Raw genomic sequence first — 21,557 nt, 5'->3', positions numbered from 1 at the left:
TAATAAATTCAGTGTCATATTATAAATTAGTAAGTTCTCATTATTTTTAAAAATGTCTGAGGTTCAGTTTTCATTTTTGTATCTAACTTCCGTCACCTGTTTGGATGGTAGATTGAACATATATCATCAGTATCCATGGGAGTGGACTGACAGTTGCCTAAGGGGTGTTCTGGATGTTTGTTATTAATAATTTAATATTTGTCATCATGAGTATTAACACACAAGAGTTTTTTTTTCATCTAAAGCAATATTCTGTTAATGGAGTTATTTAAAATGACTGGCATTAATAAAATGATTTAATAAAAAAAGAAAAACATTTATATGTATATACTGTATATATATATATATACATATATATATATATGTGTGTGTGTGTGTGTGTTTGTGTATATATATATATATATATATATAGAGAGAGAGAGAGAGAGAGAGAGAGAGAGACAGAGAGAGAGAGAGAGAGATCAATTAAATGCATAGCTTTTTGTAGTAATATTTTCTGACATTCTAGGTTCTTGGACAGGGTAGTGCAAGGCCAGATTAAGACCACTACTAGTCCCAGGGTGTCAAAGCTCAAAAGACCCCTTATTTCACACCCCACCCCATCCTCTCTACCCCCACTAGGAACTGTGATGCAGAATCTTCAGTTCTTGGACATTGATAGTCACAATGGGGCTGATCTAGTGTGAATGAGCAGTAGGGTTATACTTTTACTGGAAAGGTACCAAAAAACTGAAAATTTAAAGTGGTACGGACATCTCAGAATTTTTGGTACCAGAAGTAAATGTCAGCTCATCCCCCCCTCTCCCATCCCTTCCATCAACACATGTCAAAGCAGTTTTGGAAAAACATGCATTTCATATACTTTATGAAACAACGTGATAGGAACTTCAAGGGTGTCCCCCTTCTCTCCACTGCTTTAACATGACTGGCACTTTACCGCTTCAAACAACAGCAACATTTATTTATATTGCACATTTTCATACAAAAAGTAGCTCAAAGTGCTTTACATAATAAAGAAAAGAAAAATAAAAGACACAGTAAGAAAATAAAATAAGTCAACATTAATTAACATAGAATAAGAGGAAGGTCCAATGGCCAGGGGGGACAGAAAAAACAAAAAACTCCAGACAGCTGGAGAAAAAAATAAAATCTGTAGGGATTCCAGACCACGAGACCACCCAGTCCCTTCTGGGCATTCTACCTAACATAAATGAAACAGTCCTCTTTGGATTTAGGGTTCTCACGGAAGGACTTGATGATGATGATGGTCACGTAGACTTCTGCCTTTTAATCCATCCATCATTGTTGTCATGAAGCTTGGAGTAGGTGGAGGTGGCGCAGGCCACCACCACAAAGAAACTGGAAAAAGTAACAGAAAAGAGAGTAGGGGTCAGTACGGAAGGAAAAAGGGAAGTGGTGCATAGTGCGGCGTAATGCCGTGGCACACCCAGGAAACATTTTATTTTTGCACAGCACCAGGGAGGCCGGAGAAAGATGGTGGGGTTTTGGAGTTTCCAGTATTTGTCTCAGAACACTTTTGGTACTCGCACTGAGGTCCTAAAGCTAGTATTGACACCGAAGTCCACATTTTAGTACCAATCCAGCACTACTGAGCAGACAAGCAAGTCATTTTGCTCAAAGGCAAAGCAGAGTTTATTAATAATGAGACTGCAGTGTGCAAAACGTGCCATTCAATATATTGATCAATGATTAAATTTTTCCTTAAAAGTAAATTGTACCTTTAAAACCAAATGGTATCCTCAAGTGCAGAAGAATAGGTAATCATTTTACATTATTTATGGATTCCCCTTTGCCTTAAAAAAATGTAAAATTTTTTACATTTTACATGTCAAGGAATCTGATTGTCACATTGGTGTGTGAATCTGACACAATTCTAATAGTGTTTTAATGTAAACATGTTCTCCCACAGCTCCATTTTATTTTTCTTATGGGTGCTGCCATCTTCAGCAGCCACACTTTAGGTTCACGTTCACAGGTTGCCAGGTGACGTCTCTTGTTAGTCACACTGAGTGACGTCATCAGTATGACGGCCGATAAGTCAGCAGCACGGAGAATTCATTGTCCAAGGTTGTGGATACAATCTAATAGCCAACATTTTTTTTTTTTTTAAACGTAGTTTTACTTTAAATTCTTAATTTCTAGGAGAGTTAAATGAATGTTACAATCTGGTACAGATACAATTTAATTTAATTTATTTTAATTAATACAGTTTTATTTAATTATACAATTATTAATTTACTTGTTATAATTATTTATTATATTATTAAAATTATTTTATTTAATTATAGTTTTATTAATTATGCGATTTTATATTTAATTATGTAATATAGATTTATTACAAACTGGTACAGAGAAATAAACATTACTGTACCTCAAGAATATTTCTTCTCTCTGTTACAGGTTTTGAGACCTGAGGAATCAATTTTTGTCTTTACTTTTTTTTTGTTTTGAACTGCTGTCTAAATATTTCACATCTTGACACAATGCTGCCTGATTTTTGCGGGTGCCTACTTTATTGTTTAGTGTTGGTAGACCAGCGCTCTCCTTGTTACTAGCATATCACAGCCAAGGTCATGACTGGCATTCATCGGCAAAGCATTTTTTGCAGGTAATTTACATCAATAGTCCTACCCAGAATGCTGTGTTAATGTACATAAGAAGATGTGAAGAATCCTCGTGTTTTAGTATTGGTGGCAGTGATTGAGGAAAACCGTCAGGGATAAAAATAAACACAAGCTGTACTTTTCGGTTTGGGAGACGCGAATACCTGCTATGGAATCTGTGAGGGCCAAACCTTAGTAAATATGTGCTTCCTGCTCCTGTTGCCACTGTCTGCAAGCCATTTTAGTGTTCTGATATTTAATTGTATTCATTGTACCTCAGGTAGGCACGGCCTTTCAAGTCAATATTTGACAATAATAATAGGTCTGGCATAGTGGGCAGATGCTTCTCTAGCCCTCGGAGACACTTAAAAGGCCATCATCATCCACTGAAAATCGGTTCAGCTAAGCAGACTCAGTGGGGTTCACTCCTCGGTAGCCGTGACATACGACTGTTTAAAAGTCCGTATCACAAGCTTCCTAGTTGCCCAAGATTCCGGATCACATTCAAGAATAACCTTTTTCGTTGTCAGAAGTATTTTAGTTTAAAGACTTTAGGTATTTTTTGCATGTATTTTTCGGCTTGGTTCTTGGTTCTCTTTTTGTTGACTTTGGCAATGTGCTCGCAAAGTTTTCTTGTTTTGCAAATCTTAGTTGTTGCACACCTGAAGCTACTTTTGTCATTTATGTTGTTTTCTTTACGTTTGGAATTTTTAGCTTTATTTGTGTCATGTTCTTGCCCTGCCGATTTGTTTTCACGTATTCGTTCAAGAGTTCTTTACCGAGAACTGGATTTGCTGTGGTGCTGCTAGTGACATTATCACTGCTGAGACTTTTTAACAGTGAGGTACAAACTCACCTGTATCCAAGTATCTGAATAAAATTTGAAACTAAAAAAAGTGTGGTTTGTATTATTTAATTAGGAACGATTTAAAAGGCAGACTCTTGATTTTTATTAAACGATTTGAGTTTCTGATACTTGTTCTATTAGTCTTGTTGGTTTTGACTCCCTAGTCTCGCCCTTGGAAATTAACACACACAGAGGTATACGCACATACACATAGCGATCCTATCCAGTCTCGATTGGCAGCAATTGCCAGTCACTCCGCAATATTCCATACAGGACACAGCTACACACGTATGGAAGAATAGGCAGAGAAAGAAACGGTTTTAAAAATATTGTGGTTTAAGTGCGAAATTTCTTATAGTTTTTCAGACCTGTTTGTATGTCTGTCCGGTATTCACGAGAGATTAAGATCGGGTTTTTTTTCTATAATTTGCTTGAACATTCTATTGATTTTGCAACTTTCTCATCGTACTAAGTATCATAGTTTGCTTGCTTTACCGATTTATTAGCGCATAACCTTAACTCCGCTGAGCTAGTGAACGAGAGAACTACTTAAATCGTTTAGATCTTTGTTTTTCTATAATTTGCTTGATTTTGCAACTTTCTCATTTTGCTAAGTATCATAGTTTGCTTGCGGTACTGATTTATTAGCGCGACTCAGAGAGAGACTCATCGGGCTGCAGGGCAATCCTCACTCACGTGTCTGCTTTGGGGTGTAACCTTAACTCTGCTTAGTTAGCAAATGAGAGAACTACTTAACAGATTTAGATCTTTTTCTTTTCTATAATTTGCTTGAACATTCCGGTTGATTTTGTGACTTCTCTCATTGAGCTAAGAATCATAGTTCACTTGCAGGAGTGATATATTCACACTAATCCCACACAGGCTGTGGGCCGAGGGGAGGTGGAAGAGTGGCGTCAGGAGTAGAGAGCTGGGCGAGGACCTCCCCATTGTCCCATGTCACTAATATGTGGGCGAAGCCGTGAGGGATGGCTAGTAAATAAATAAAAGTACTGTGAAATTTGACTATGAATAAAGAGAAAGACTATGCAATGTGAGCGTAAATAAATAAATGTCACTGAATATGCTTTCTGTTTCTTATTTATAGGGGCTAGACCCCTAGTCAAGGATCAAAAACCGGAAATAACCTCATATTCATAATCACTGACCTTGAAATAATGTAAAACGACACCCCAGATTCTTATGTTCGAAATTTGTCAGTTTCCACCTTCTGGCGGTGATTCTTACAGGGACATGGACCACAGTTAAAGAATCAAATATCAAAAATATGATTATATTTGTGGTCAACCAGCTCAAAATAGACACACTATTTTCCTGTATTATCGATCCCCATTTTTTTCAAAAGTTTGTGGAGTAACTTTGACCCCTCGTAACCCATTGGGGTCGAGTGATATGACTTGGACAATTTCAAATCCTTCTGATCATTTTTACTGAAGGCGCCTATTGGTTTACTGTTTATCATAAGGGTGTGATTTCCTGCACAAAATATGGTCCAAAAATGAACAGAAAATTCATTTCTTTAGGATTTAGAGGAGACAAAATAGGGGAGATAGTCAAAAAAAACTTGACATTTTGCCTATTTTCTTATATAATACGCTACCGTGTCTGTCCATTTGTCTGTCCAGGATTTTAAATCACCTTTAGCTCGGAAACTGTTTGACCTACTGACCCTAAAGTTGGTACACATATACTACATGACGTCTACTATCCGTTTTCGGGGTGAAGATTGACCTCCAAGGTTATTCCTTTTTTTATTTTTATTTTATTTTATTGTAGGGTCGCCGTGTGGCACATGTGTACGGGCGCCGTTCGTCGTCACTTCCCCTACCTCATCATATCTTAAATCATTCTTGAAGCAGATTGAAGACTTAAGTGCCAGCTTAAGGAAAAAATTCTGCGGTGGGCTGGCACCTTGCCCGGGATTTGTTCCTGTCTTGAGCCCTACGTTGACTGGGATTGGCTCCAGCAGACCCCCGTGACCCTGGAGTTAGGATATAGCGGGTTGGGAAATGACTGAGTGACTTATTAAGTAATTGCAACACCAACGCTGACTTAATCAGGTTTAATGCAAAAAGATGCTGACGGAAGAAGAGAAGAAGCGGGCCGCTAGGGTAGAGAAAAGAAGAGCTGCTCAGGAAGGAGCAAGCGCATCAACCTCTGAGCAAATGAATGATAAACGTACAGAGAAAGAGGATGAAAACTACAGGGTGGTCCAGATCTAATTATGCAGATCCAGACCGTCTGGATTACTTTCATTTATACGAAGACGATTCCAGTTCGGCGCAAAGATGATTCTTCATGTCGTCAGTTCGCACACTTTTTGATGGTCCGGGATTTTTCAGGTGATTCTCTATGTAATAAACTTAATAAGTTATAACGTAATGAAAATTGCATTGTTAGATCTGGACCGCCCAATATAAGTCAAGTGTATTGACTGCACGTTATCATGCAGTGCGCCGTTACGGGTCTATGCATATCTTAATTGGGGGATTTCTTTCATACCGGTGACTCTAAACACACTGGACTAGTGATTTTAAAGAGTTCACATGTAATGCTTATTGAGCAAATACACAAACCAAAAGACAAGGTTGATACCTGTGCTTTGAGACTCCAGAAACATGAATACCACTGATAGCTTAGCACCATCTGAGACAGTGGAGGTTTACGACATTACGAGTCGCAATTACCAGATACCACAAGGTAGCACGAGGGCACTATGCCAACAACAACAAAACCGCAGGCCTAAGAAAATGCAGGTGCTGACAGTCAACACTGACAATAGTTGTGGGCTCAAGGAGTAACGTCCACATTCCCACGAGCACTACTCACTCGGTACAGTCAAGGTTAAAAGTGGAGTATTTATGCGCTCAATAGAATATTCACGGCAAAACTTTTTTGGAATCTTAAGAAAAGCAGTGCTGAGGTTGGCTGGCGCCCTACCCGGGGTTTGTTTCCTGCCTTGCGCCCTGTGTTGGCTGGGATTGGCTCCAGCAGACCCCCCGTGACCCTGTAGTTAGGATATAGCGGGTTGGATAATAGATGGATGGATGGAAGAAAAGCAGTGTTTTAAACTGTTTACCACAGACAAAGTGGAATCTCTGTAAATTGGAGTATAGAAAATTGGGGGGGTCTACTGTATTACAAATTTAAAATCCTAAAAAATCATAACTGTTAATTTTTTTTCAAAAGTGGAAAATTAAAAATCTCAATCTACAAGTAATCCTCCTAAGGTTTACACATTGATAAATGCTTACTCGCTCTAATGCTGTGTTCACGTGCTCTTGGTCTATGCGGCCCTCCAAGTCGTGACGTTTCACCTTCGGTAACTTAACGTGGGTTTCCAGGTTGGACTATTCGGGGAAAAATAAAATGTCTCTGTTAATATGTTAGTTGGTCTGCAAGAAAAATTTGCAATTAAACATACTGAATATGTTTCACTTTGCTCAAAAAAATGGCATTTTGGGCCGACCAGGTTATACGTTTTATTGTAAACCAGGGGTGGGCAAAGTCGTTCCTGGAGGGCTGCAGTGGTTGCAGGTTTTTGGTCCAACCCAACTGCTTAATAAGAAGCACTTACTGCTCAAGTAACAGTTCTGCTTCATTTTATTTGTCCCGCTCATTAAAATTTTGAACCTTTATTACTTATTTTAGTCTTAAATGGCTGTAGTCTTGTTTTTTAATTGCTCCTTATTAGCAATAACATGCAAATGACAAAAGAAACCCATATTTCTCCATTTAGCTTTTTTCCATTTACACCTCTGTGTGCATTTATTGTGCACTATTTAGTTTAATTAAAGTGTAAAGGTAAAAAAGTGAAGGACTGAGAATTAGTCGTCTGTTTTAGACTTCAAATCATTTCAATCGACATAGCAGAGTTAAAGCACTAACAAGCCATGAAACTGAATAATGGACAAGGATTGTGTTTTAATTAAGCAACTGGGTTGGAACAAAAACCTGCAGCCCCCCAGGACTGACTTTGCCCACCCCTGTTATAAACAATTGACTAAGGTCAGCGTTACATCACAATTTGGACTTTGATTTGTTTTGTCTGAATTGTCAGAGTTGGAATTCCACATCGGTTGAACGTTTCACGTGGTTTTTCCGACTCGACAGCTCAGATTTATCGTCTGTTCGTGAGCGCAGAATTAACGTGTATGAATACTCTGTCACTGGGTAAATTGCTTGGTAATGGACCTACTAAAGCTACGAACGTTAATGATGGAGAGCACTCGTCTACTGATAAAAATGTTTGTGTCTATTAAACAGAAGAAACACGTTCCTGGATTTCCCAAAAATGTGTGATTATGGCATTAATTGACTATTCATTATAATGAATGCACAAGGTTTATTTTTACAGGTCATCTAGTATATTTTAGCAGGTCAGTAATTCATGCAATCCCTAAAAATGTAATGAATACACAGCTTCAGATGCCAAGGTGAGTATAATCACAAATTGCCAATGTCGTTGTATGAGGATAATCAAACACCTGGTGAGAGTAAACGGTAAGTCTCTTTCAATGCAGACGTGTGTGTGTGTAGCATGTTATCATGCAGTGTGACAGACCTGCCTTGTAATCATTCCATAATGTTTCCGTGTTTTTCCCGTGTCAGTGTGGGTTTTCTCTGTGTCCACATTCGACTGCTACTCCAGCCAGGGTTGGTTCCTGCCTTTCCCCCTCCAAAATCAGCCAGCGTACGCTTTGCCGGCTCTCCAAGACATTACCAAGTTTTATAAAGGAGGGGATATTAACTCACGATACATATTTCATAAATTATTTTGGATTTGGATTTATTTTGAAATGTCTACCAATTAACAATAAACTATGTGTTTCCTCTGCATTTTTCATACAGCATCCAAGGCACTTTGCAGAGACTAGGGTATGAACTCCGTACCAGCAATGTCTCCAACGTCTGCAAAGACTCTCGCAGTGGCGACTTCGTTTTTATCTCTTATCCGAAGGATGGAGCAAAACGAGCAACGTTTAAAGAGACTTGTACATAAGCAGCCAGTGAATCAGTTGCTGAGCTGGCGGGTTCATAAAGAGCCTTTGACTCGGGCCGAGGGGTTTCCCACGTGAGCAGAACGGAAAAACGACACGTTTATGTATACACTGTAAAAAGAATTTGATGTTATTTTCTATTAACAAAATAATTGTTATTTATGTGATTTTTTTTTTCTAAAAGTTTATTGTAAAGCTAAACATTGGTGAAGAACTTTGTATGGAGAATTCATTCCTTTTACATTCTTATTTCATGGCTTCCTTATGTATTAATATTATTAGGAAACTCTGTCTAAACTTATGTTATGCTCTGGAAGGAGTAATGTACTGAATGGAAATGCAGCTACGTTTGTTCATCAATATGAAATGAAACTGATAAGCCATATTTGAAAAATGTCAGAGCAGAAGAAAGGTGTTTGGGGCTGGACGTGGTGCTCTGTACTCAAAAGTGCCAATGCTTTGTTACCTTTCAAGATGGAATAAAATGAATTAAGTTGTTTTGCCAAATTGTGTTTGTGTGCTCCTTAAAATGAGATAGACGTTTTTGCTTCTTGCTACTGTCTGATGTGATTTTGAAATGTTTATGGAATACAGGGTCTCCTAAGTGGACCCAATACCCAGAGCAGCTACCGAGCACGACCAGAATCCAGAATGACTAAGGATTATGGGAGGTTTTAACAAATGGAGCAGTCGACAGGATACATACACAACAAATGCAATAAATATTCTGCCCCTTAGGCCTACCGAGACACAAAAGGGCTTGCCTGCAAACACACTTGTCTCATCTCCAAGCCTTTCTCCTCTCTTTGTCTCTCCAGTGGGTCGTGATCTGCCACTGGTGGGTCCTGAGTTGCTTTGGTTTATAATGGTCGGAGGCTGTGAAGTAGTTTGAGGTGGGTCGCTAAAGAGGGTCATGAGTGGGTCACCAGTCCAACAGTTACGTTCACACACAATGACAACAACACCCTTCCTTTGTGGGTTGTGAAGACACTTACACGTGAAACAGTGCATCATGACACTAGAATGGTTGAGAAACACTCCTCTAACTGCCACTTTCTTGTATTTTAATGAGAGGTGGTCCTTTAACAGTTTGACCTAGGAGGGCTTCTGGTGTCTTTCTTGGAGAGTGGAGAAACCTCTAAAACACCTGCTGCCAGCCTTGCCGCCAATGCAGTTGCCTTTGTGTCCAGTAGGGAGTGTTGCAGCACCACGAATTCCAAACACCTGATTTTAAAAGAACTCTTGCTGCACACCATAACACACATGAAGCCCGCATTTTCTTACTCTGTAGGTAGACTACCAAAAAGTAAAAATTTCATTTGTTTTATGTATACATAGTAGTTGTTCAAAGCATAAAAAACAATCTTCATATGCAGAGAACTCTTCCCAGAATGAAATTGAGCTTTGACAAACAATAATTCTGTGAGGAACTACACAACCTCGTAAAGAACCATAAAATGCCATTAAAGAACCATTATGTTTAACGGTGTAGATAGATTGATCGATAGATGAGTAAGGCACTATATAATAGATGTGAAAGGCACTATATAATAGGTAGATAAATATGAAAAACACTATATAATAGATCGATATGAAAGACACTATATGATAGATAGAATGAAAGGCACTATATAATACAAAAGGCACTATATAATAGATAGACAGATACAGTAGATATGAAAGACACTATATGATAGATATGAAAGGCACTATATAATTGATATGAAAGACAGTACATAATAGATAGATACGAAAGTCACTATATAATAGATAGATGTGAAAGACACTATATAATAGACAGATAGATGGATAGACATGAAAGGCACTATAAAATATACAGCTAGATAGGGAAGCACTATACAAATAGTTAGGAAAACATTTTACAGAGTCTATGGATAATTTTAGTTCATATTTCTTAACTATAATTTTTTTTAAAGATGTACCCAATTGAGTGTGAAAATCTATTTTGATATCTCAAGAAAAAGTTTATGGCTGCAAGCAAATGGTGGTGACCATGACGGATATCAGGTCGTTGTGGCACTTTGTTATGGTGTCAGTGAAATATTGAATCGTTATCATCTGGGGAGATTGTAAAGTGGAAAGTACACAATTAAGGGAAATTTGAAGTAGTAAACTGAGAGCTGATAGAATGTTTCTTTCTTCTATGACAGACAATTTTGAAAATTTGCCGAGGCTTTTTAAAAGAGAGTTTACGAAAATTTTAAAAAATTGTTCAAAGTGCTCTGTTTGAGATATGCCAACAGAAACAAGGATTTCCTTACACATTTATCTTTGAACAATAAGAGAGCCAGACTTCAACAAAATCCGTCCACTGGTTGCCAAGTTGTTTCATGCAGACAAAGAGATATGGTGACAACAGAAGGAGCTTTAGGTGTTTATGTGGATGTATTTAAAAATACATGAACGTGGTCTGTAGGTACGTAACTCTTCTGCACTGCTTTTGCAAGCTCACCATTTCCTGTAGGATCCCGATTCCCATCTCACCCCTTATACAGTATACCATCAAGAAAAAGCAGTTGGCTTTTGGTACTGCAACTTTTTACCATCATTTTTGTCCTTCATGAAGTAAAAGAAAAGTATAATTAAGTGCAAAGCTTAAGTATTTGTGTCAAAGTCTAATGAAGTGAAGTTCTGAGGTGAAAACAGTTTTCTGTGGGTTTCAAATGCTCAACCTCCTTCTGTTCTATCCACTCTCTAATGTGTTTAGTCCGATTTAGAGTCACGTGAAACTGAGACCAGTCCCTAAAGAACTGGGTACGGAGCAGAAGTCATCTCTGAACAGGGCACTAGTAAGGCTCATCTTGCTGTTTTAAATGGTAGGTAAAATGTTTGTTCAAAGTTTCCATGGATCTGAATGGGGATATTTGTGTACCAAATTTAGGTTTAGTCCCAATATATTTGCATGGATAAATTTCTCTACACTGGTCCAGAAGCCTCAGTCCAGATAAATCTTATAAATCTGGATCTGTATTAAATTAGAATGTGGAAACAGAAAAGGATGTCCTTTATCGCCAATGCTTTTTGCAATTGCTATTGAACCACTAGCTGTTCATCTTCAAAGCAGTTAGTAAGAAAAAGCTAGGGCCTCATCTCTGGTTCCTCTGTCTTTTCTTTTTATTTATTAACTAGCCATGGTACTTGTCAAAGACAGGTAATTGAATGATTAAAACATATTTGCTACCTCTTGTTCTATGAGTACCTTCAATGTCTTTCCTCTATTTTAGTGTGTGTGAACGCCTTATCACTGACACTTCCTCTCTCAAGTGTGTTCCTATAAAGCATCCTTTTCAGACAGTTATCATTTTTGAGACTCTTTTATATACTTGTCGTCATTGAAGGTGACTCTCATAACCCTTTACTCCTCCTCATGCGTCTCGCACTTCCTCTTTCCTCATGTCACCATGGGCCAGCGGTTCTCAAACTGTGGGGCGCACCACCCTGGGGTGCACTGAAGTTGTACAAGGGGTGCGTCGAATAAATGAACAAGTCATCAACTTAAATTTTTTACATTTTTATTTCAAATTTAAATTTGCAAGCATATAATCACAACAAATGCATTATAACTAAAATTAAAATAAAACATTTCTAAGGCATAGATCTAATGACTAACTGACGAGCTGCGCCACTGTTGTTGCTTTTATAGTTGTGTATTTTCAATCCAGAAAGTTCGAGACTTATCGGTATCTGTCGCGAACATTCGGGTAACAGTAGATCAGGTGATAATGAGGTACGACTGCACCACATTGGCAGCGTAGCCAATAATGCCAAGTTGAGTTAAATAATTTACTGCATAGTGGGCTATTTTCATAATACAACTAACAGCGGTATAATATTTGTCGGACGAAAATACATTCATCTTGCGCAGATTGACTTCATCGGTCTCCACGTTTACGAGATTTTTAAAAATTAAAACATATTTAATCATTTCTTTACATAAAAAAATAATTCAATAAGAATAAATAATTTATTCTTTGTTTTTGGGATTAGAATTACTACCAAAAACCACACAAGGCATTTTATCAGTTATTAAAGCACTTTAGAAAAAATAAATTGCAAATATTTTATCGAAGTTAGCCGAACACATGCAAATCTTATGGAAGTCAAAATGATAGGATACCGCAACACCGCATGAGTATCATACCTTTGATAGTTGTATCATAGGTTATTCTCATCTATTTTATATTATGCAGGCGCAGAATTATTCCATGTAGAGGGGGGGGGGGGGGCTCGAAATACTGAAAGTTTGAGAACCTCTGCCATAGGCAATCTATTCAATCAGGACTGGACACACAGACCTTAGTGTTTTAATTATATAGCAGGTTTATTTACATTTTAAATATTACTCTGTAAATTCCATTTTTGTGTTTTCTTTCTTTTTATATATTATTTTTCTGTAAATATTTTTTTCTTTGCCTATTATTTTCATTATCATGTTTTGTTCATGGATTTATTCAGTTTGTTTTATATACTATTATGTTGAAGCTAAGGGGGTGAGGCCCCCCATTAACACTGTAGCTGTGGCACAGCCTGTAGGACAGCGTCCAGTTTCCTTTCTTGCATCTTTTTAGCTTATCCATATGATGATGCCAGTCTGATCTCTGTTTTATACACTTTACCCTTCAATCTTGCACAGATTCTTCACTCACTTAACACTCTCAATGTCTTTTTCCAATTTTTCTTACCTGATTGCATTCTGTGATTTATTTCTAAATCTCGCTCTCCGTCCTTTGTTGTTATTGATCCTAGATATTTGAACTTTGCCATCCTTTCTTCTTGGAGGTTAACTTCTCCATTTTGTTCTTGTCCTTTAAATCTTGGATATTCTGGGTTTTTTTGCCTATTAATCATAAGGTCTCTATCCTCCATAATTGTTCTCTGCTCCTACAATTTCCTTTTGAAAATATTCTTAGTGGTGCCACATTGCACAATAGCATAGACCATGGAGCCTGATCTACTATGCCTTTAGTAATAATTTCCATAACTAGAGGAAAAAGATGAAGGCTTAATGATAATTCTTCATGTAACCCAACCTTAACTTCAGACCTCTTTGTTATTCCTACATTACTTCTCACTTGTGTGTAGGCCCCCTTGTACATATCCTTATAGACTTCTCCATTACTATCTTCTCTCTCAAACATCTCCACATTTCTCTATCATATATCTTTTGTTGTACCTTTTCTGGGCATAAATCAAAATGATTCTTTCCCTATCATCGTATCTCTTCTCAGCATTTTATCCATTATCATTTCCCATATTTTCATTATAAGCAACATTGGCTTTAACCCCCTATAATTTCCAGATTCCTGGATGTCTACCTTCTCATCAAATATGGGCACAATCACACTATTTCTCTTCTGATCTGTCATCTCCAGTACTCCCTTCCCCATCATATATCTCCACATTTCTCTATCATATACCTTCAATTAATCTACAAACGCCATGTTCAGTCCTCTCTGTTTTTCTTGATATTTTTTTCATAACCAGTCTCCAGGCAAAAATTTAATCTGTAATACCTTTTCTTGGCATAAACCTAAATGGTTCTTTCCCTATCATCATATCTCTTCGCAGCTTTGTATCCATTATCATTTCCAATATTGTCTTTTAATGTAACATTGGCTTTAACACCCTGTAATTTCCAGAATCCTGGACATCCCCTTTTCTCCTTAAATATAAGCACAATGACACTATTTCTCTTCTGATATGTCATCTCCGGTACTCCCTTCCCCATCATACATCTCCACAGTTCTCTATCATATGTTATCTCCATTTCTATAAATACCATGCGCAATCCTTTCTATTTTTATCAATATTTTACCATAATCTGTTTCAAGGTGAAAATCACATCTTGTATAATTTTTCGTGGCATAAACCCAAACGGTTTTTCCACTCTCAGCTTTTTATCTGCTATCCTTCTCCTTATTTTCATTGAATGTGACATCAGCTTTATCCCCCTATAATTGCTAGAATTCTGGATGTCCCCCTTCTCCTTAAATATGGGCACAATTACACTATTTTTCTGCTGGTCTGGAATTTTCTCTTGACAATAGATCTTTGGCATCAGTGTCCATAACAAATAAGATTTTTCCTTGCTTCAGGGGGTATCCCATCTGTTCCAGTTGACTTGCCATTCTTCATTCTTTCTAATGCCAGTTTGACTTTTTCCCTACTTACCTCTGTGGTTACACCCTCATTCTTCAAATATTACCTTCGGATTTTCCTCTTTCACCAGTTTCTCAATGTATGCCTTTCACCTTTTTTAATTTTATTCGTATTATGTAGCACAACTCCCCATTCACTCTTAAACGATTAGATTTGGGTAAGATCTTTTGTTTGCTATTCTGAATATTTTGATCTCCTTTCCTGGAGTTTCTGGCTCCTAATGTACCTCATCCAATGCCTGTGCTTTTGCTCCTGCTACTGCTCTTTTTACATTCTTCTCTATTCTTTTATATTCCTCACTGTCTTCTTCCATTCCTGATGTTTCCCACCTCCTATTTGTAGCCGTTTTGGCCTGAAGTAACACTTGCACCTCTTCATTCCATCATCTCATTTCCTTATCCTTTCTCAACAATTCATCTCTCATGTTATACAAAACTCTGCTGTTCTATAAAATCTTGTGTTCAACTCATAACATTACAGTTTGGTTGCTGAGGAGTAATTAAGTGTTTGTGCTCCTTAACATATTAAAATACTTGTAAACTAACAACTTTAAACAGAACTTTTTATTTCAATTCACATGACTTAAAGATTCCAGAGTCAATAGTAATAATAATAGTAATAATAACAGTATTAATAATAAAAAAACAGTGTTAGAAATGTGTGTCAGGCTGCAAATATACCGTGGAAAGGACACAACTAGCCGGAGGGGTGCCAGATGGGGTCCTTGGTGTCGGGCTATGCTCTCCACTCGTTTTTTTTTTTTGGAGGGATGTTTTGTTCTCTCTATCTCTTTTTTTAAAATTATTTTATTGTATTAAAGTGCAATCCATCGTTATGTGCTCTGTTAAGCCTCAGTCATCTTGTTTGTCCTCTGGTATTCTTCCAGTTCGTTTTTCCTGCTCATGGCTAATTGGAGTTCCTGTTTAATAAGCTGGATTTGTTTTTCCAGTTCTGTCAATTCCTGAATCACTGAGTTCCTCGCCAAGCTCAAGGAGTCCGTCTTGCCGTTTGAAGTGGCCGATGCGGAGATGTCCTTCCTCACCTGTGGTAGAGGGATGTCCTTGTAGAGTTTAAACTCCAAGTCATTGTGTCGGTCCTCCTTAATGGGAATCTTGCGTCTGTTACACTTGGAGTTGCCCGAAGCTTTCCAAACCACTTGCTGGTTATTTCCAATGTTGCACCTTAATTGAGAAAAGACAGAAAACATTCTGCATAAACATTTTTGCTGTATTATACTGTTCAAAGGCAGAGTGCCGTAGAGTTTCTTACCTTGGTTGACTGCACTGTATATTTAAAAAAAAAATCTAAGTTTTTTCCATAGCATAAATAATACATTAAAGTCTTATAAAGATTTGGATGAGAACAGGCCATGCAGCCGAACAAAGCTTGCCAGTCTTATACATTCCAAAATAACGTTGAGCCGTGAAAATCCCTAAAGTCCTCCTGTCCACCACACTACTTTGTCACTTATTCTCTCGTTCTTTGTGTGAAGAAAAACCTCCTAATGTTTGTGTGAAATTTACCCTTTACAAGTTTCCAACAGTGTCTCCATGTTCTTGATGAACTCGTTTTAAAGTCACCGTCTCTATCCACTGGACTAATTCCCTTCTTAATTTTGAACACTTCAGTTATGTCCCCCTCAGTCTGTCTGAATGCATTTTCATACATTCATTCCATAAGCTATAGAGATGCGAGACATGGACGTTAGTGACCTGAGATGAAGACTGGACTCCTTTGGTACCGTGTCTCTCCAGAGAATCCTTGGCTAGCACTGGTTTGACTTTGTGTTGCTCATGGAGTCCCAAATGAGGCACATGACCTGCATTGTGAGGGACCGTCAGTTACGGCACTATGGCCATTGTTGGGGACCCACGTGGCTGGACCTGGCCAATGGGTTGTCAATGTAGCACATGGCTGCGGCAGATAGAGGGTCTGGACCACGTGTCTGCATGAGGGTTGCAAATCGGGATCTCGAGTTGTTTCGTCATGTGGTGGGTGCGGCAACGCGCTGTATCACTGCATGCTTCCCAACTTGACTTGACTTGAGTGGAAAACAAGAAAGTTTGCTCTCCCAATCCTTCTTCACACTTCTGTGTTGACCTGTGTTTTTGTGCAGCTGCATGACTGATGTAATCTGTTCCATAAATCTGGTAAAATCGATTGCATTTCTATCTCTCATTCAGTTCATCGTATAAGAGTGCAGTACATTTTCAAAAAAACATGGCATGCTGCATATTTCCCATATGAGGATACATTAAAACACACCATTGTGCACATTACTGTGTTTTCTCCACAGGAACATCTCACTACATGGAGAGCTGCCAAGACTACTGAATGCCCACTCCCATTATCTACTAGGAAAATGTTACTGCTCAACAGTTGATCTATGGTGGCTCAGGAGACTTTAATTTATATGTCTCTATTATAAAAAAAATTTTGGAAGGAGACGAGATGTGAACAAACGAGTCGCATTAGCACAAACAAACAGAAATTATTACTCGGTGAAATAACGGAACAGCGATAAGAGATCAAATATACTCAGCAAAAAAAGAAACGTCCTCTGACTTTCAACTGTTTTTACTTTCAGTAAACTTAATGTGTAAATAGTTGTATGAACACTAAAAGAGTCAACACCATAAGACATGAACTAAAAATGTTTCACAATGTGTCCCTGAATGAAGGGAGGCTCAAAATCAAAAGTACCAGTCAGTATGTGGTGTGGCCACCAGCTGCTTGAAGTACTGCAGTGCATCTCCTCCTCATGGACTGGACCAGATTTGTCAAGTTCTTGCTGTGAGATGTTACCCCACTCTTCCACCAAGGCACCTGCAAGTTCTTGGATATTTCTGGGGGGAATGGCCCTAGCCATCGATCCAAATCGATCCCGCTCCAGGGTACAGGCCTCAGTGTAACGCTCATTCCTTCGACAATAAACACGAATCCGTCCATCACCCCTGGTGAGACAAAACCATGACTCATCAGTGAAGAGCACTTTTTGCCACTCCTGTCTGGTCCAGCGAAGGTGGGTTTGTGCCCATAGGCGGCGTTGTTGCTGGTGATGTCTGGTAAGGACCTGCCTTACAACAGGCCTACAAGCCCTCAGTCCAGCCTCTCTCAGCCTATTGCGGACAGTCTGAGCACTGATGGAGGGATTGTGTGTTCCTGGTGTGACTCGGGCAGTTGTTGTGGCCATCCTGTACCACCTGTCACACAGGTGTGATATTCGGATGTACCGATCCTGTGCAGGTGTTGTTACACGTGGTCTTCCACTGCGAGGATGATCAGCTGTCCTTCCTGTCTCCCTGTAGCGCTGTCTTAGGCGTCTCACAGTGCGGACATGGCAATTTATTGCCCTAGCCACATCAGCAGTCCTCATGCCTCCCTGCAGCAGGCCTAATGCACGTTCACGCAGATGAGCAGGGACCCTGGGCATCTTTCACAGTCGGTAGACAAGTCTCTTTAGTGTCCTGCGTTTTTACAACTGTGACCTTAAATGGCTACTTTCTGTAAGCTGTTAAGGTCTTAACGACCATTCCACAGGTGCATGTTAATTAATTGATTATGGTTAATTGAACATGCATGGAAAACATTGTTTAAACCCTTTACAATGAAGATCTGTAAAGTTATTTGGATTTTTAAAACATTATTGTTGAAATACACAGTCCTGAAAAAGGGACGTTTCTTTTTTTGCTGAGTATATATTGTTTGGATATAAACTTTAAGTCAAAGACTAATTTGTGTTGCCATCAGGGAAAATTAGTGTTTCTTTCCAATGAAGAGGCATATTCACGAGAATTAAAAGATTTAACCATGCCTGGGGCCGGAAATAAAAGTTTATATCCAAACGATATATTTGATCTCTTTTCGCTGTTCTGTTATTTCACCGAGTAATAATTTCTGTTTGTTTGCGCTAATGCGATCTTTACTATCCTTTTTTTGAGACTTTCGAATTTTCGTTTTTTTTTCCCATTATCTCTAACTTGCTCTGCATGTTTTCTGAGCCAACATTTTTGAATTCTTTATGACGTTCTACTTTGTCATCTACTCTTTGTCTTTTATTTCCGGCCCCGGGTGTCGTTAAATCCCTTGATACAAAGACTCATCTCGTAGGACATAAAAGTGTCTCTCTGAGAAAATCACGTCTCGTCTCCTTCCATATTTTTTTTTTATAATAGAGACATATAAATTAAAGTCTCCTGAGCCACCATAGATCAACTGTTGAGCAGTAACATTTTCCTAGTAGATAATGGGAGTGGGCATTCAGTAGTCTTAGCAGCTCTCCATGTAGTGAGATGTTCCTGTGGAGAAAACACAGTAATGTGCACAATGGTGTGTTTTAATGTATCCTCATATGGGAAATATGCAGCATGTCACGTTTTTTTTTGAAAATGTACTGCACTCTTATACGATGAACTGAATGAGGGATAGAAATGCAATCGATTTTACCAGATGTGTGGAACAGATTACATCAGTCATGCAGCTGCACAAAAACACAGGTGAACACAGAAGTGTGAAGAAGGACTGGGAGAGCAAACGTTCTTGTTTTCCACTCAAGTCAAGTCAAGTTGGGAAGCATGCACTGATACAGCGCGTTACCGCACCCACCACATGACGAAAACACTTCGAGATCCCGATTTGCAACCCTCATGCAGACACGCGGTCCAGACCCACTATCTGCCGCAGCCAAGTGTTACATTGGCGACCCCTTGGCCTGGTCCAGCCACTTGGGTCCCCAACATTAAGGATCTTATGAGCCAGATCACCCTCGGGGAAACGCACCACATGGCCGTAGTGCCGTAACTGACGTTCCCTCAAAATGTGGGTCATGTGCCTCATTCAGGACTCCATGAGCAACACAAAGTCAAACCAGCGGGACTCAAGGATTTCCCGGAGAGACACAGCGCTCAAGGAGTCCAGTGTTCATCTCAGGTCACTGGATAGCGTCCATGTCTCACAAACAGGAAGCACCAGGACTCTAAAGACTTGGACCTTTGTCCTTTTGCAGATATCAGGAGTGCCACAGACCCCTTTCCAGCAACCTCATGACCCCCCATGCTCTCCCAATCTGTTTACTGACTTCACAGGAAGACCCACCAGAGAGACGTGAATGTCACTGCCAAGGTAAGTAAACCTCTCGACGAAGTCGACACTCTCTCTGCAGATAGACACCCTGCTGATGGCCGTGCCCACGAGGTCATTAAAGGCCTGGCTCTTGGTTTTTATCAGGACACCCGCCAGCCCAGACACTCAGACACCTCACTCAGTCTCTCGAGACCCCCAATCAGAGCCTCCATTGACTCCGCGAAGATCACAGCATTGTCAGCAAAGTCAAGATCCGTGAATCTTTCTTCACCAACAGATGCCCCACAGCCGCTGGACCCCACGACCCTCCCCAACACCCAGTCCATACAAGAACTGAACAGAGAAGGAGCTCAGAAATAATAAAATTTCAATAAAAATTTTGGTGTTTAACAATTGTGAATTTGCCTGTGAAATGAATTTTAGTGCGAGTTTCATGAAGTTATATGCATAACGAAACTTGCCTCTGTCAGTCATCACTAAGAGCACTGAATTCTCCTTAACGGACCATCTCTTCAGCGTAGTGCCTTACTGATTACTGCATCAGCATTGCTGCCGTTCATTTATTTTAATTCTATTAACAGTAACACTTCATTCAAATTGCACAGTAATGCACAGAAGTCTAAAGGTGAGGGTCAGGGATTTGGTTTGGACGACTCATCTTGACCAGACACAGAATTAGAGACACATTTAGAGAGCAGACATGAGCTGAGAGACCACATCGGAGGTCCCAGAGGAGCCTGTGACTGACAATCCCACCCAGACCTGTATGGGGAAGGGGGGGTGGAGGGCACAGAACTGCTACACGATGATGTTTTATGAATCTGAAAAAATGCCAACCAGTTGTATAATCACCTTGCCCTTTGGCCATTCTACCTTTGTCATGGAGAGAAAATAAATTTTGCGATCTCTACCTCTTTTCAAGCTTTTTCACCGTCTGCTGGAATTTGTCATCATTAAAAGTGGAGTTCAATGCCCGATGTAACCTCTGGAGGAAAAAAACAGAAAACAGAACACATGTTAAAAAATTAGAAATACAGGGTGGCGCAGGGAAAGGGGAAATTTCCAATTGACATTCAATGTACGAATAAACACCTTACTAAATACATTTAATGATGAAATGTATTGTGCAGGATATGCAGTTAATGATGGTAATCAATATTCATTCAATTTTGAAGAAAACGTTATGAAGATGTTGTCCACTTCTCTGAACACATTCTGACAGACTGCTGTGGAAACTCTGCATCGCTCGACGTCAAATGTCAAGAGGAAGGCCAACGATTTCCTCTCCAATCCTCCTTTTTAGTTCAGCAGTGGTTGCAGGACATGTGCGGTACACTTGGCTTTTAAGAAATAAAATCACAAACGGTGAGATCTGGGGATCTCGGAGGCCATGGAATGTCACCGTTGCGTGAAATGACGCACCTTCCAAACAATCATCAAATTGCTGCCATCAATTGTCGGGCAGTAGGTGAAGTAGCTTCACCTGAGGACCTCTTTTTTAAGGCTGAAGCCGTTTCTTCGAAATTACGCACCCGTGTTGTAATCACATGAGCAGATAGGCATACTTACTGGTAATGACGCCTAAATCCCTTTTGCATAGCAGTCACACTATCACCTTTCTTATCAAAGGCTTTCACAGCGAACGCTCACTGCTCACCACTTCATTATAACTAATGACATGGGGTTCTAAACGAGGTCACATCGGTCCCAGATGCCCCAGGGTCTCCAACAGCTAGTTCCAAAATTTCCTGTTTCCCTGCACAACCCTGTACACACATATATAAACTGCTCAAAAAAATTAAAGGA

General features: G+C 39.3%; 2 protein-coding genes across 4 annotated transcripts in view; one reads left to right on the top strand and one right to left on the bottom strand.

Annotated features, from left to right (window-relative positions):
- Nucleotides 1-8,996, top strand: part of plppr1 (phospholipid phosphatase related 1) — a 235,645-nt gene extending 226,649 nt beyond the window's left edge. For all 3 annotated transcript variants that reach the window (XM_039759728.1, XM_039759722.1, XM_039759723.1), the window contains one exon: nt 8,341-8,996. In XM_039759728.1, the coding sequence (XP_039615662.1) occupies nt 8,341-8,491 (151 nt within the window). In that variant the 3' untranslated portion in view covers nt 8,492-8,996. The remainder of the gene's footprint in view (nt 1-8,340) is intronic.
- Nucleotides 8,997-15,217: 6,221 nt separating this feature from the next.
- grin3a (glutamate receptor, ionotropic, N-methyl-D-aspartate 3A) overlaps nt 15,218-21,557 on the bottom strand; it is a 96,765-nt gene continuing 90,425 nt past the window's right edge. Inside the window, exons 8-9 of the mRNA XM_039759721.1 lie at nt 20,663-20,736; nt 15,218-15,850 (exon numbers count right to left, since the gene is read on the bottom strand). Coding sequence (XP_039615655.1) covers nt 15,514-15,850; nt 20,663-20,736 — 411 coding nt within the window. The 3' untranslated portion in view covers nt 15,218-15,513. The remainder of the gene's footprint in view (nt 15,851-20,662; nt 20,737-21,557) is intronic.

The sequence above is a fragment of the Polypterus senegalus genome, chromosome 7 (genome assembly GCF_016835505.1).
Source record: "Polypterus senegalus isolate Bchr_013 chromosome 7, ASM1683550v1, whole genome shotgun sequence".
Lineage (NCBI taxonomy): Eukaryota > Metazoa > Chordata > Cladistia > Polypteriformes > Polypteridae > Polypterus > Polypterus senegalus.
Note: the sequence above shows the minus strand (reverse complement) of the source record. Positions and strands in the feature narration are given on the sequence as shown.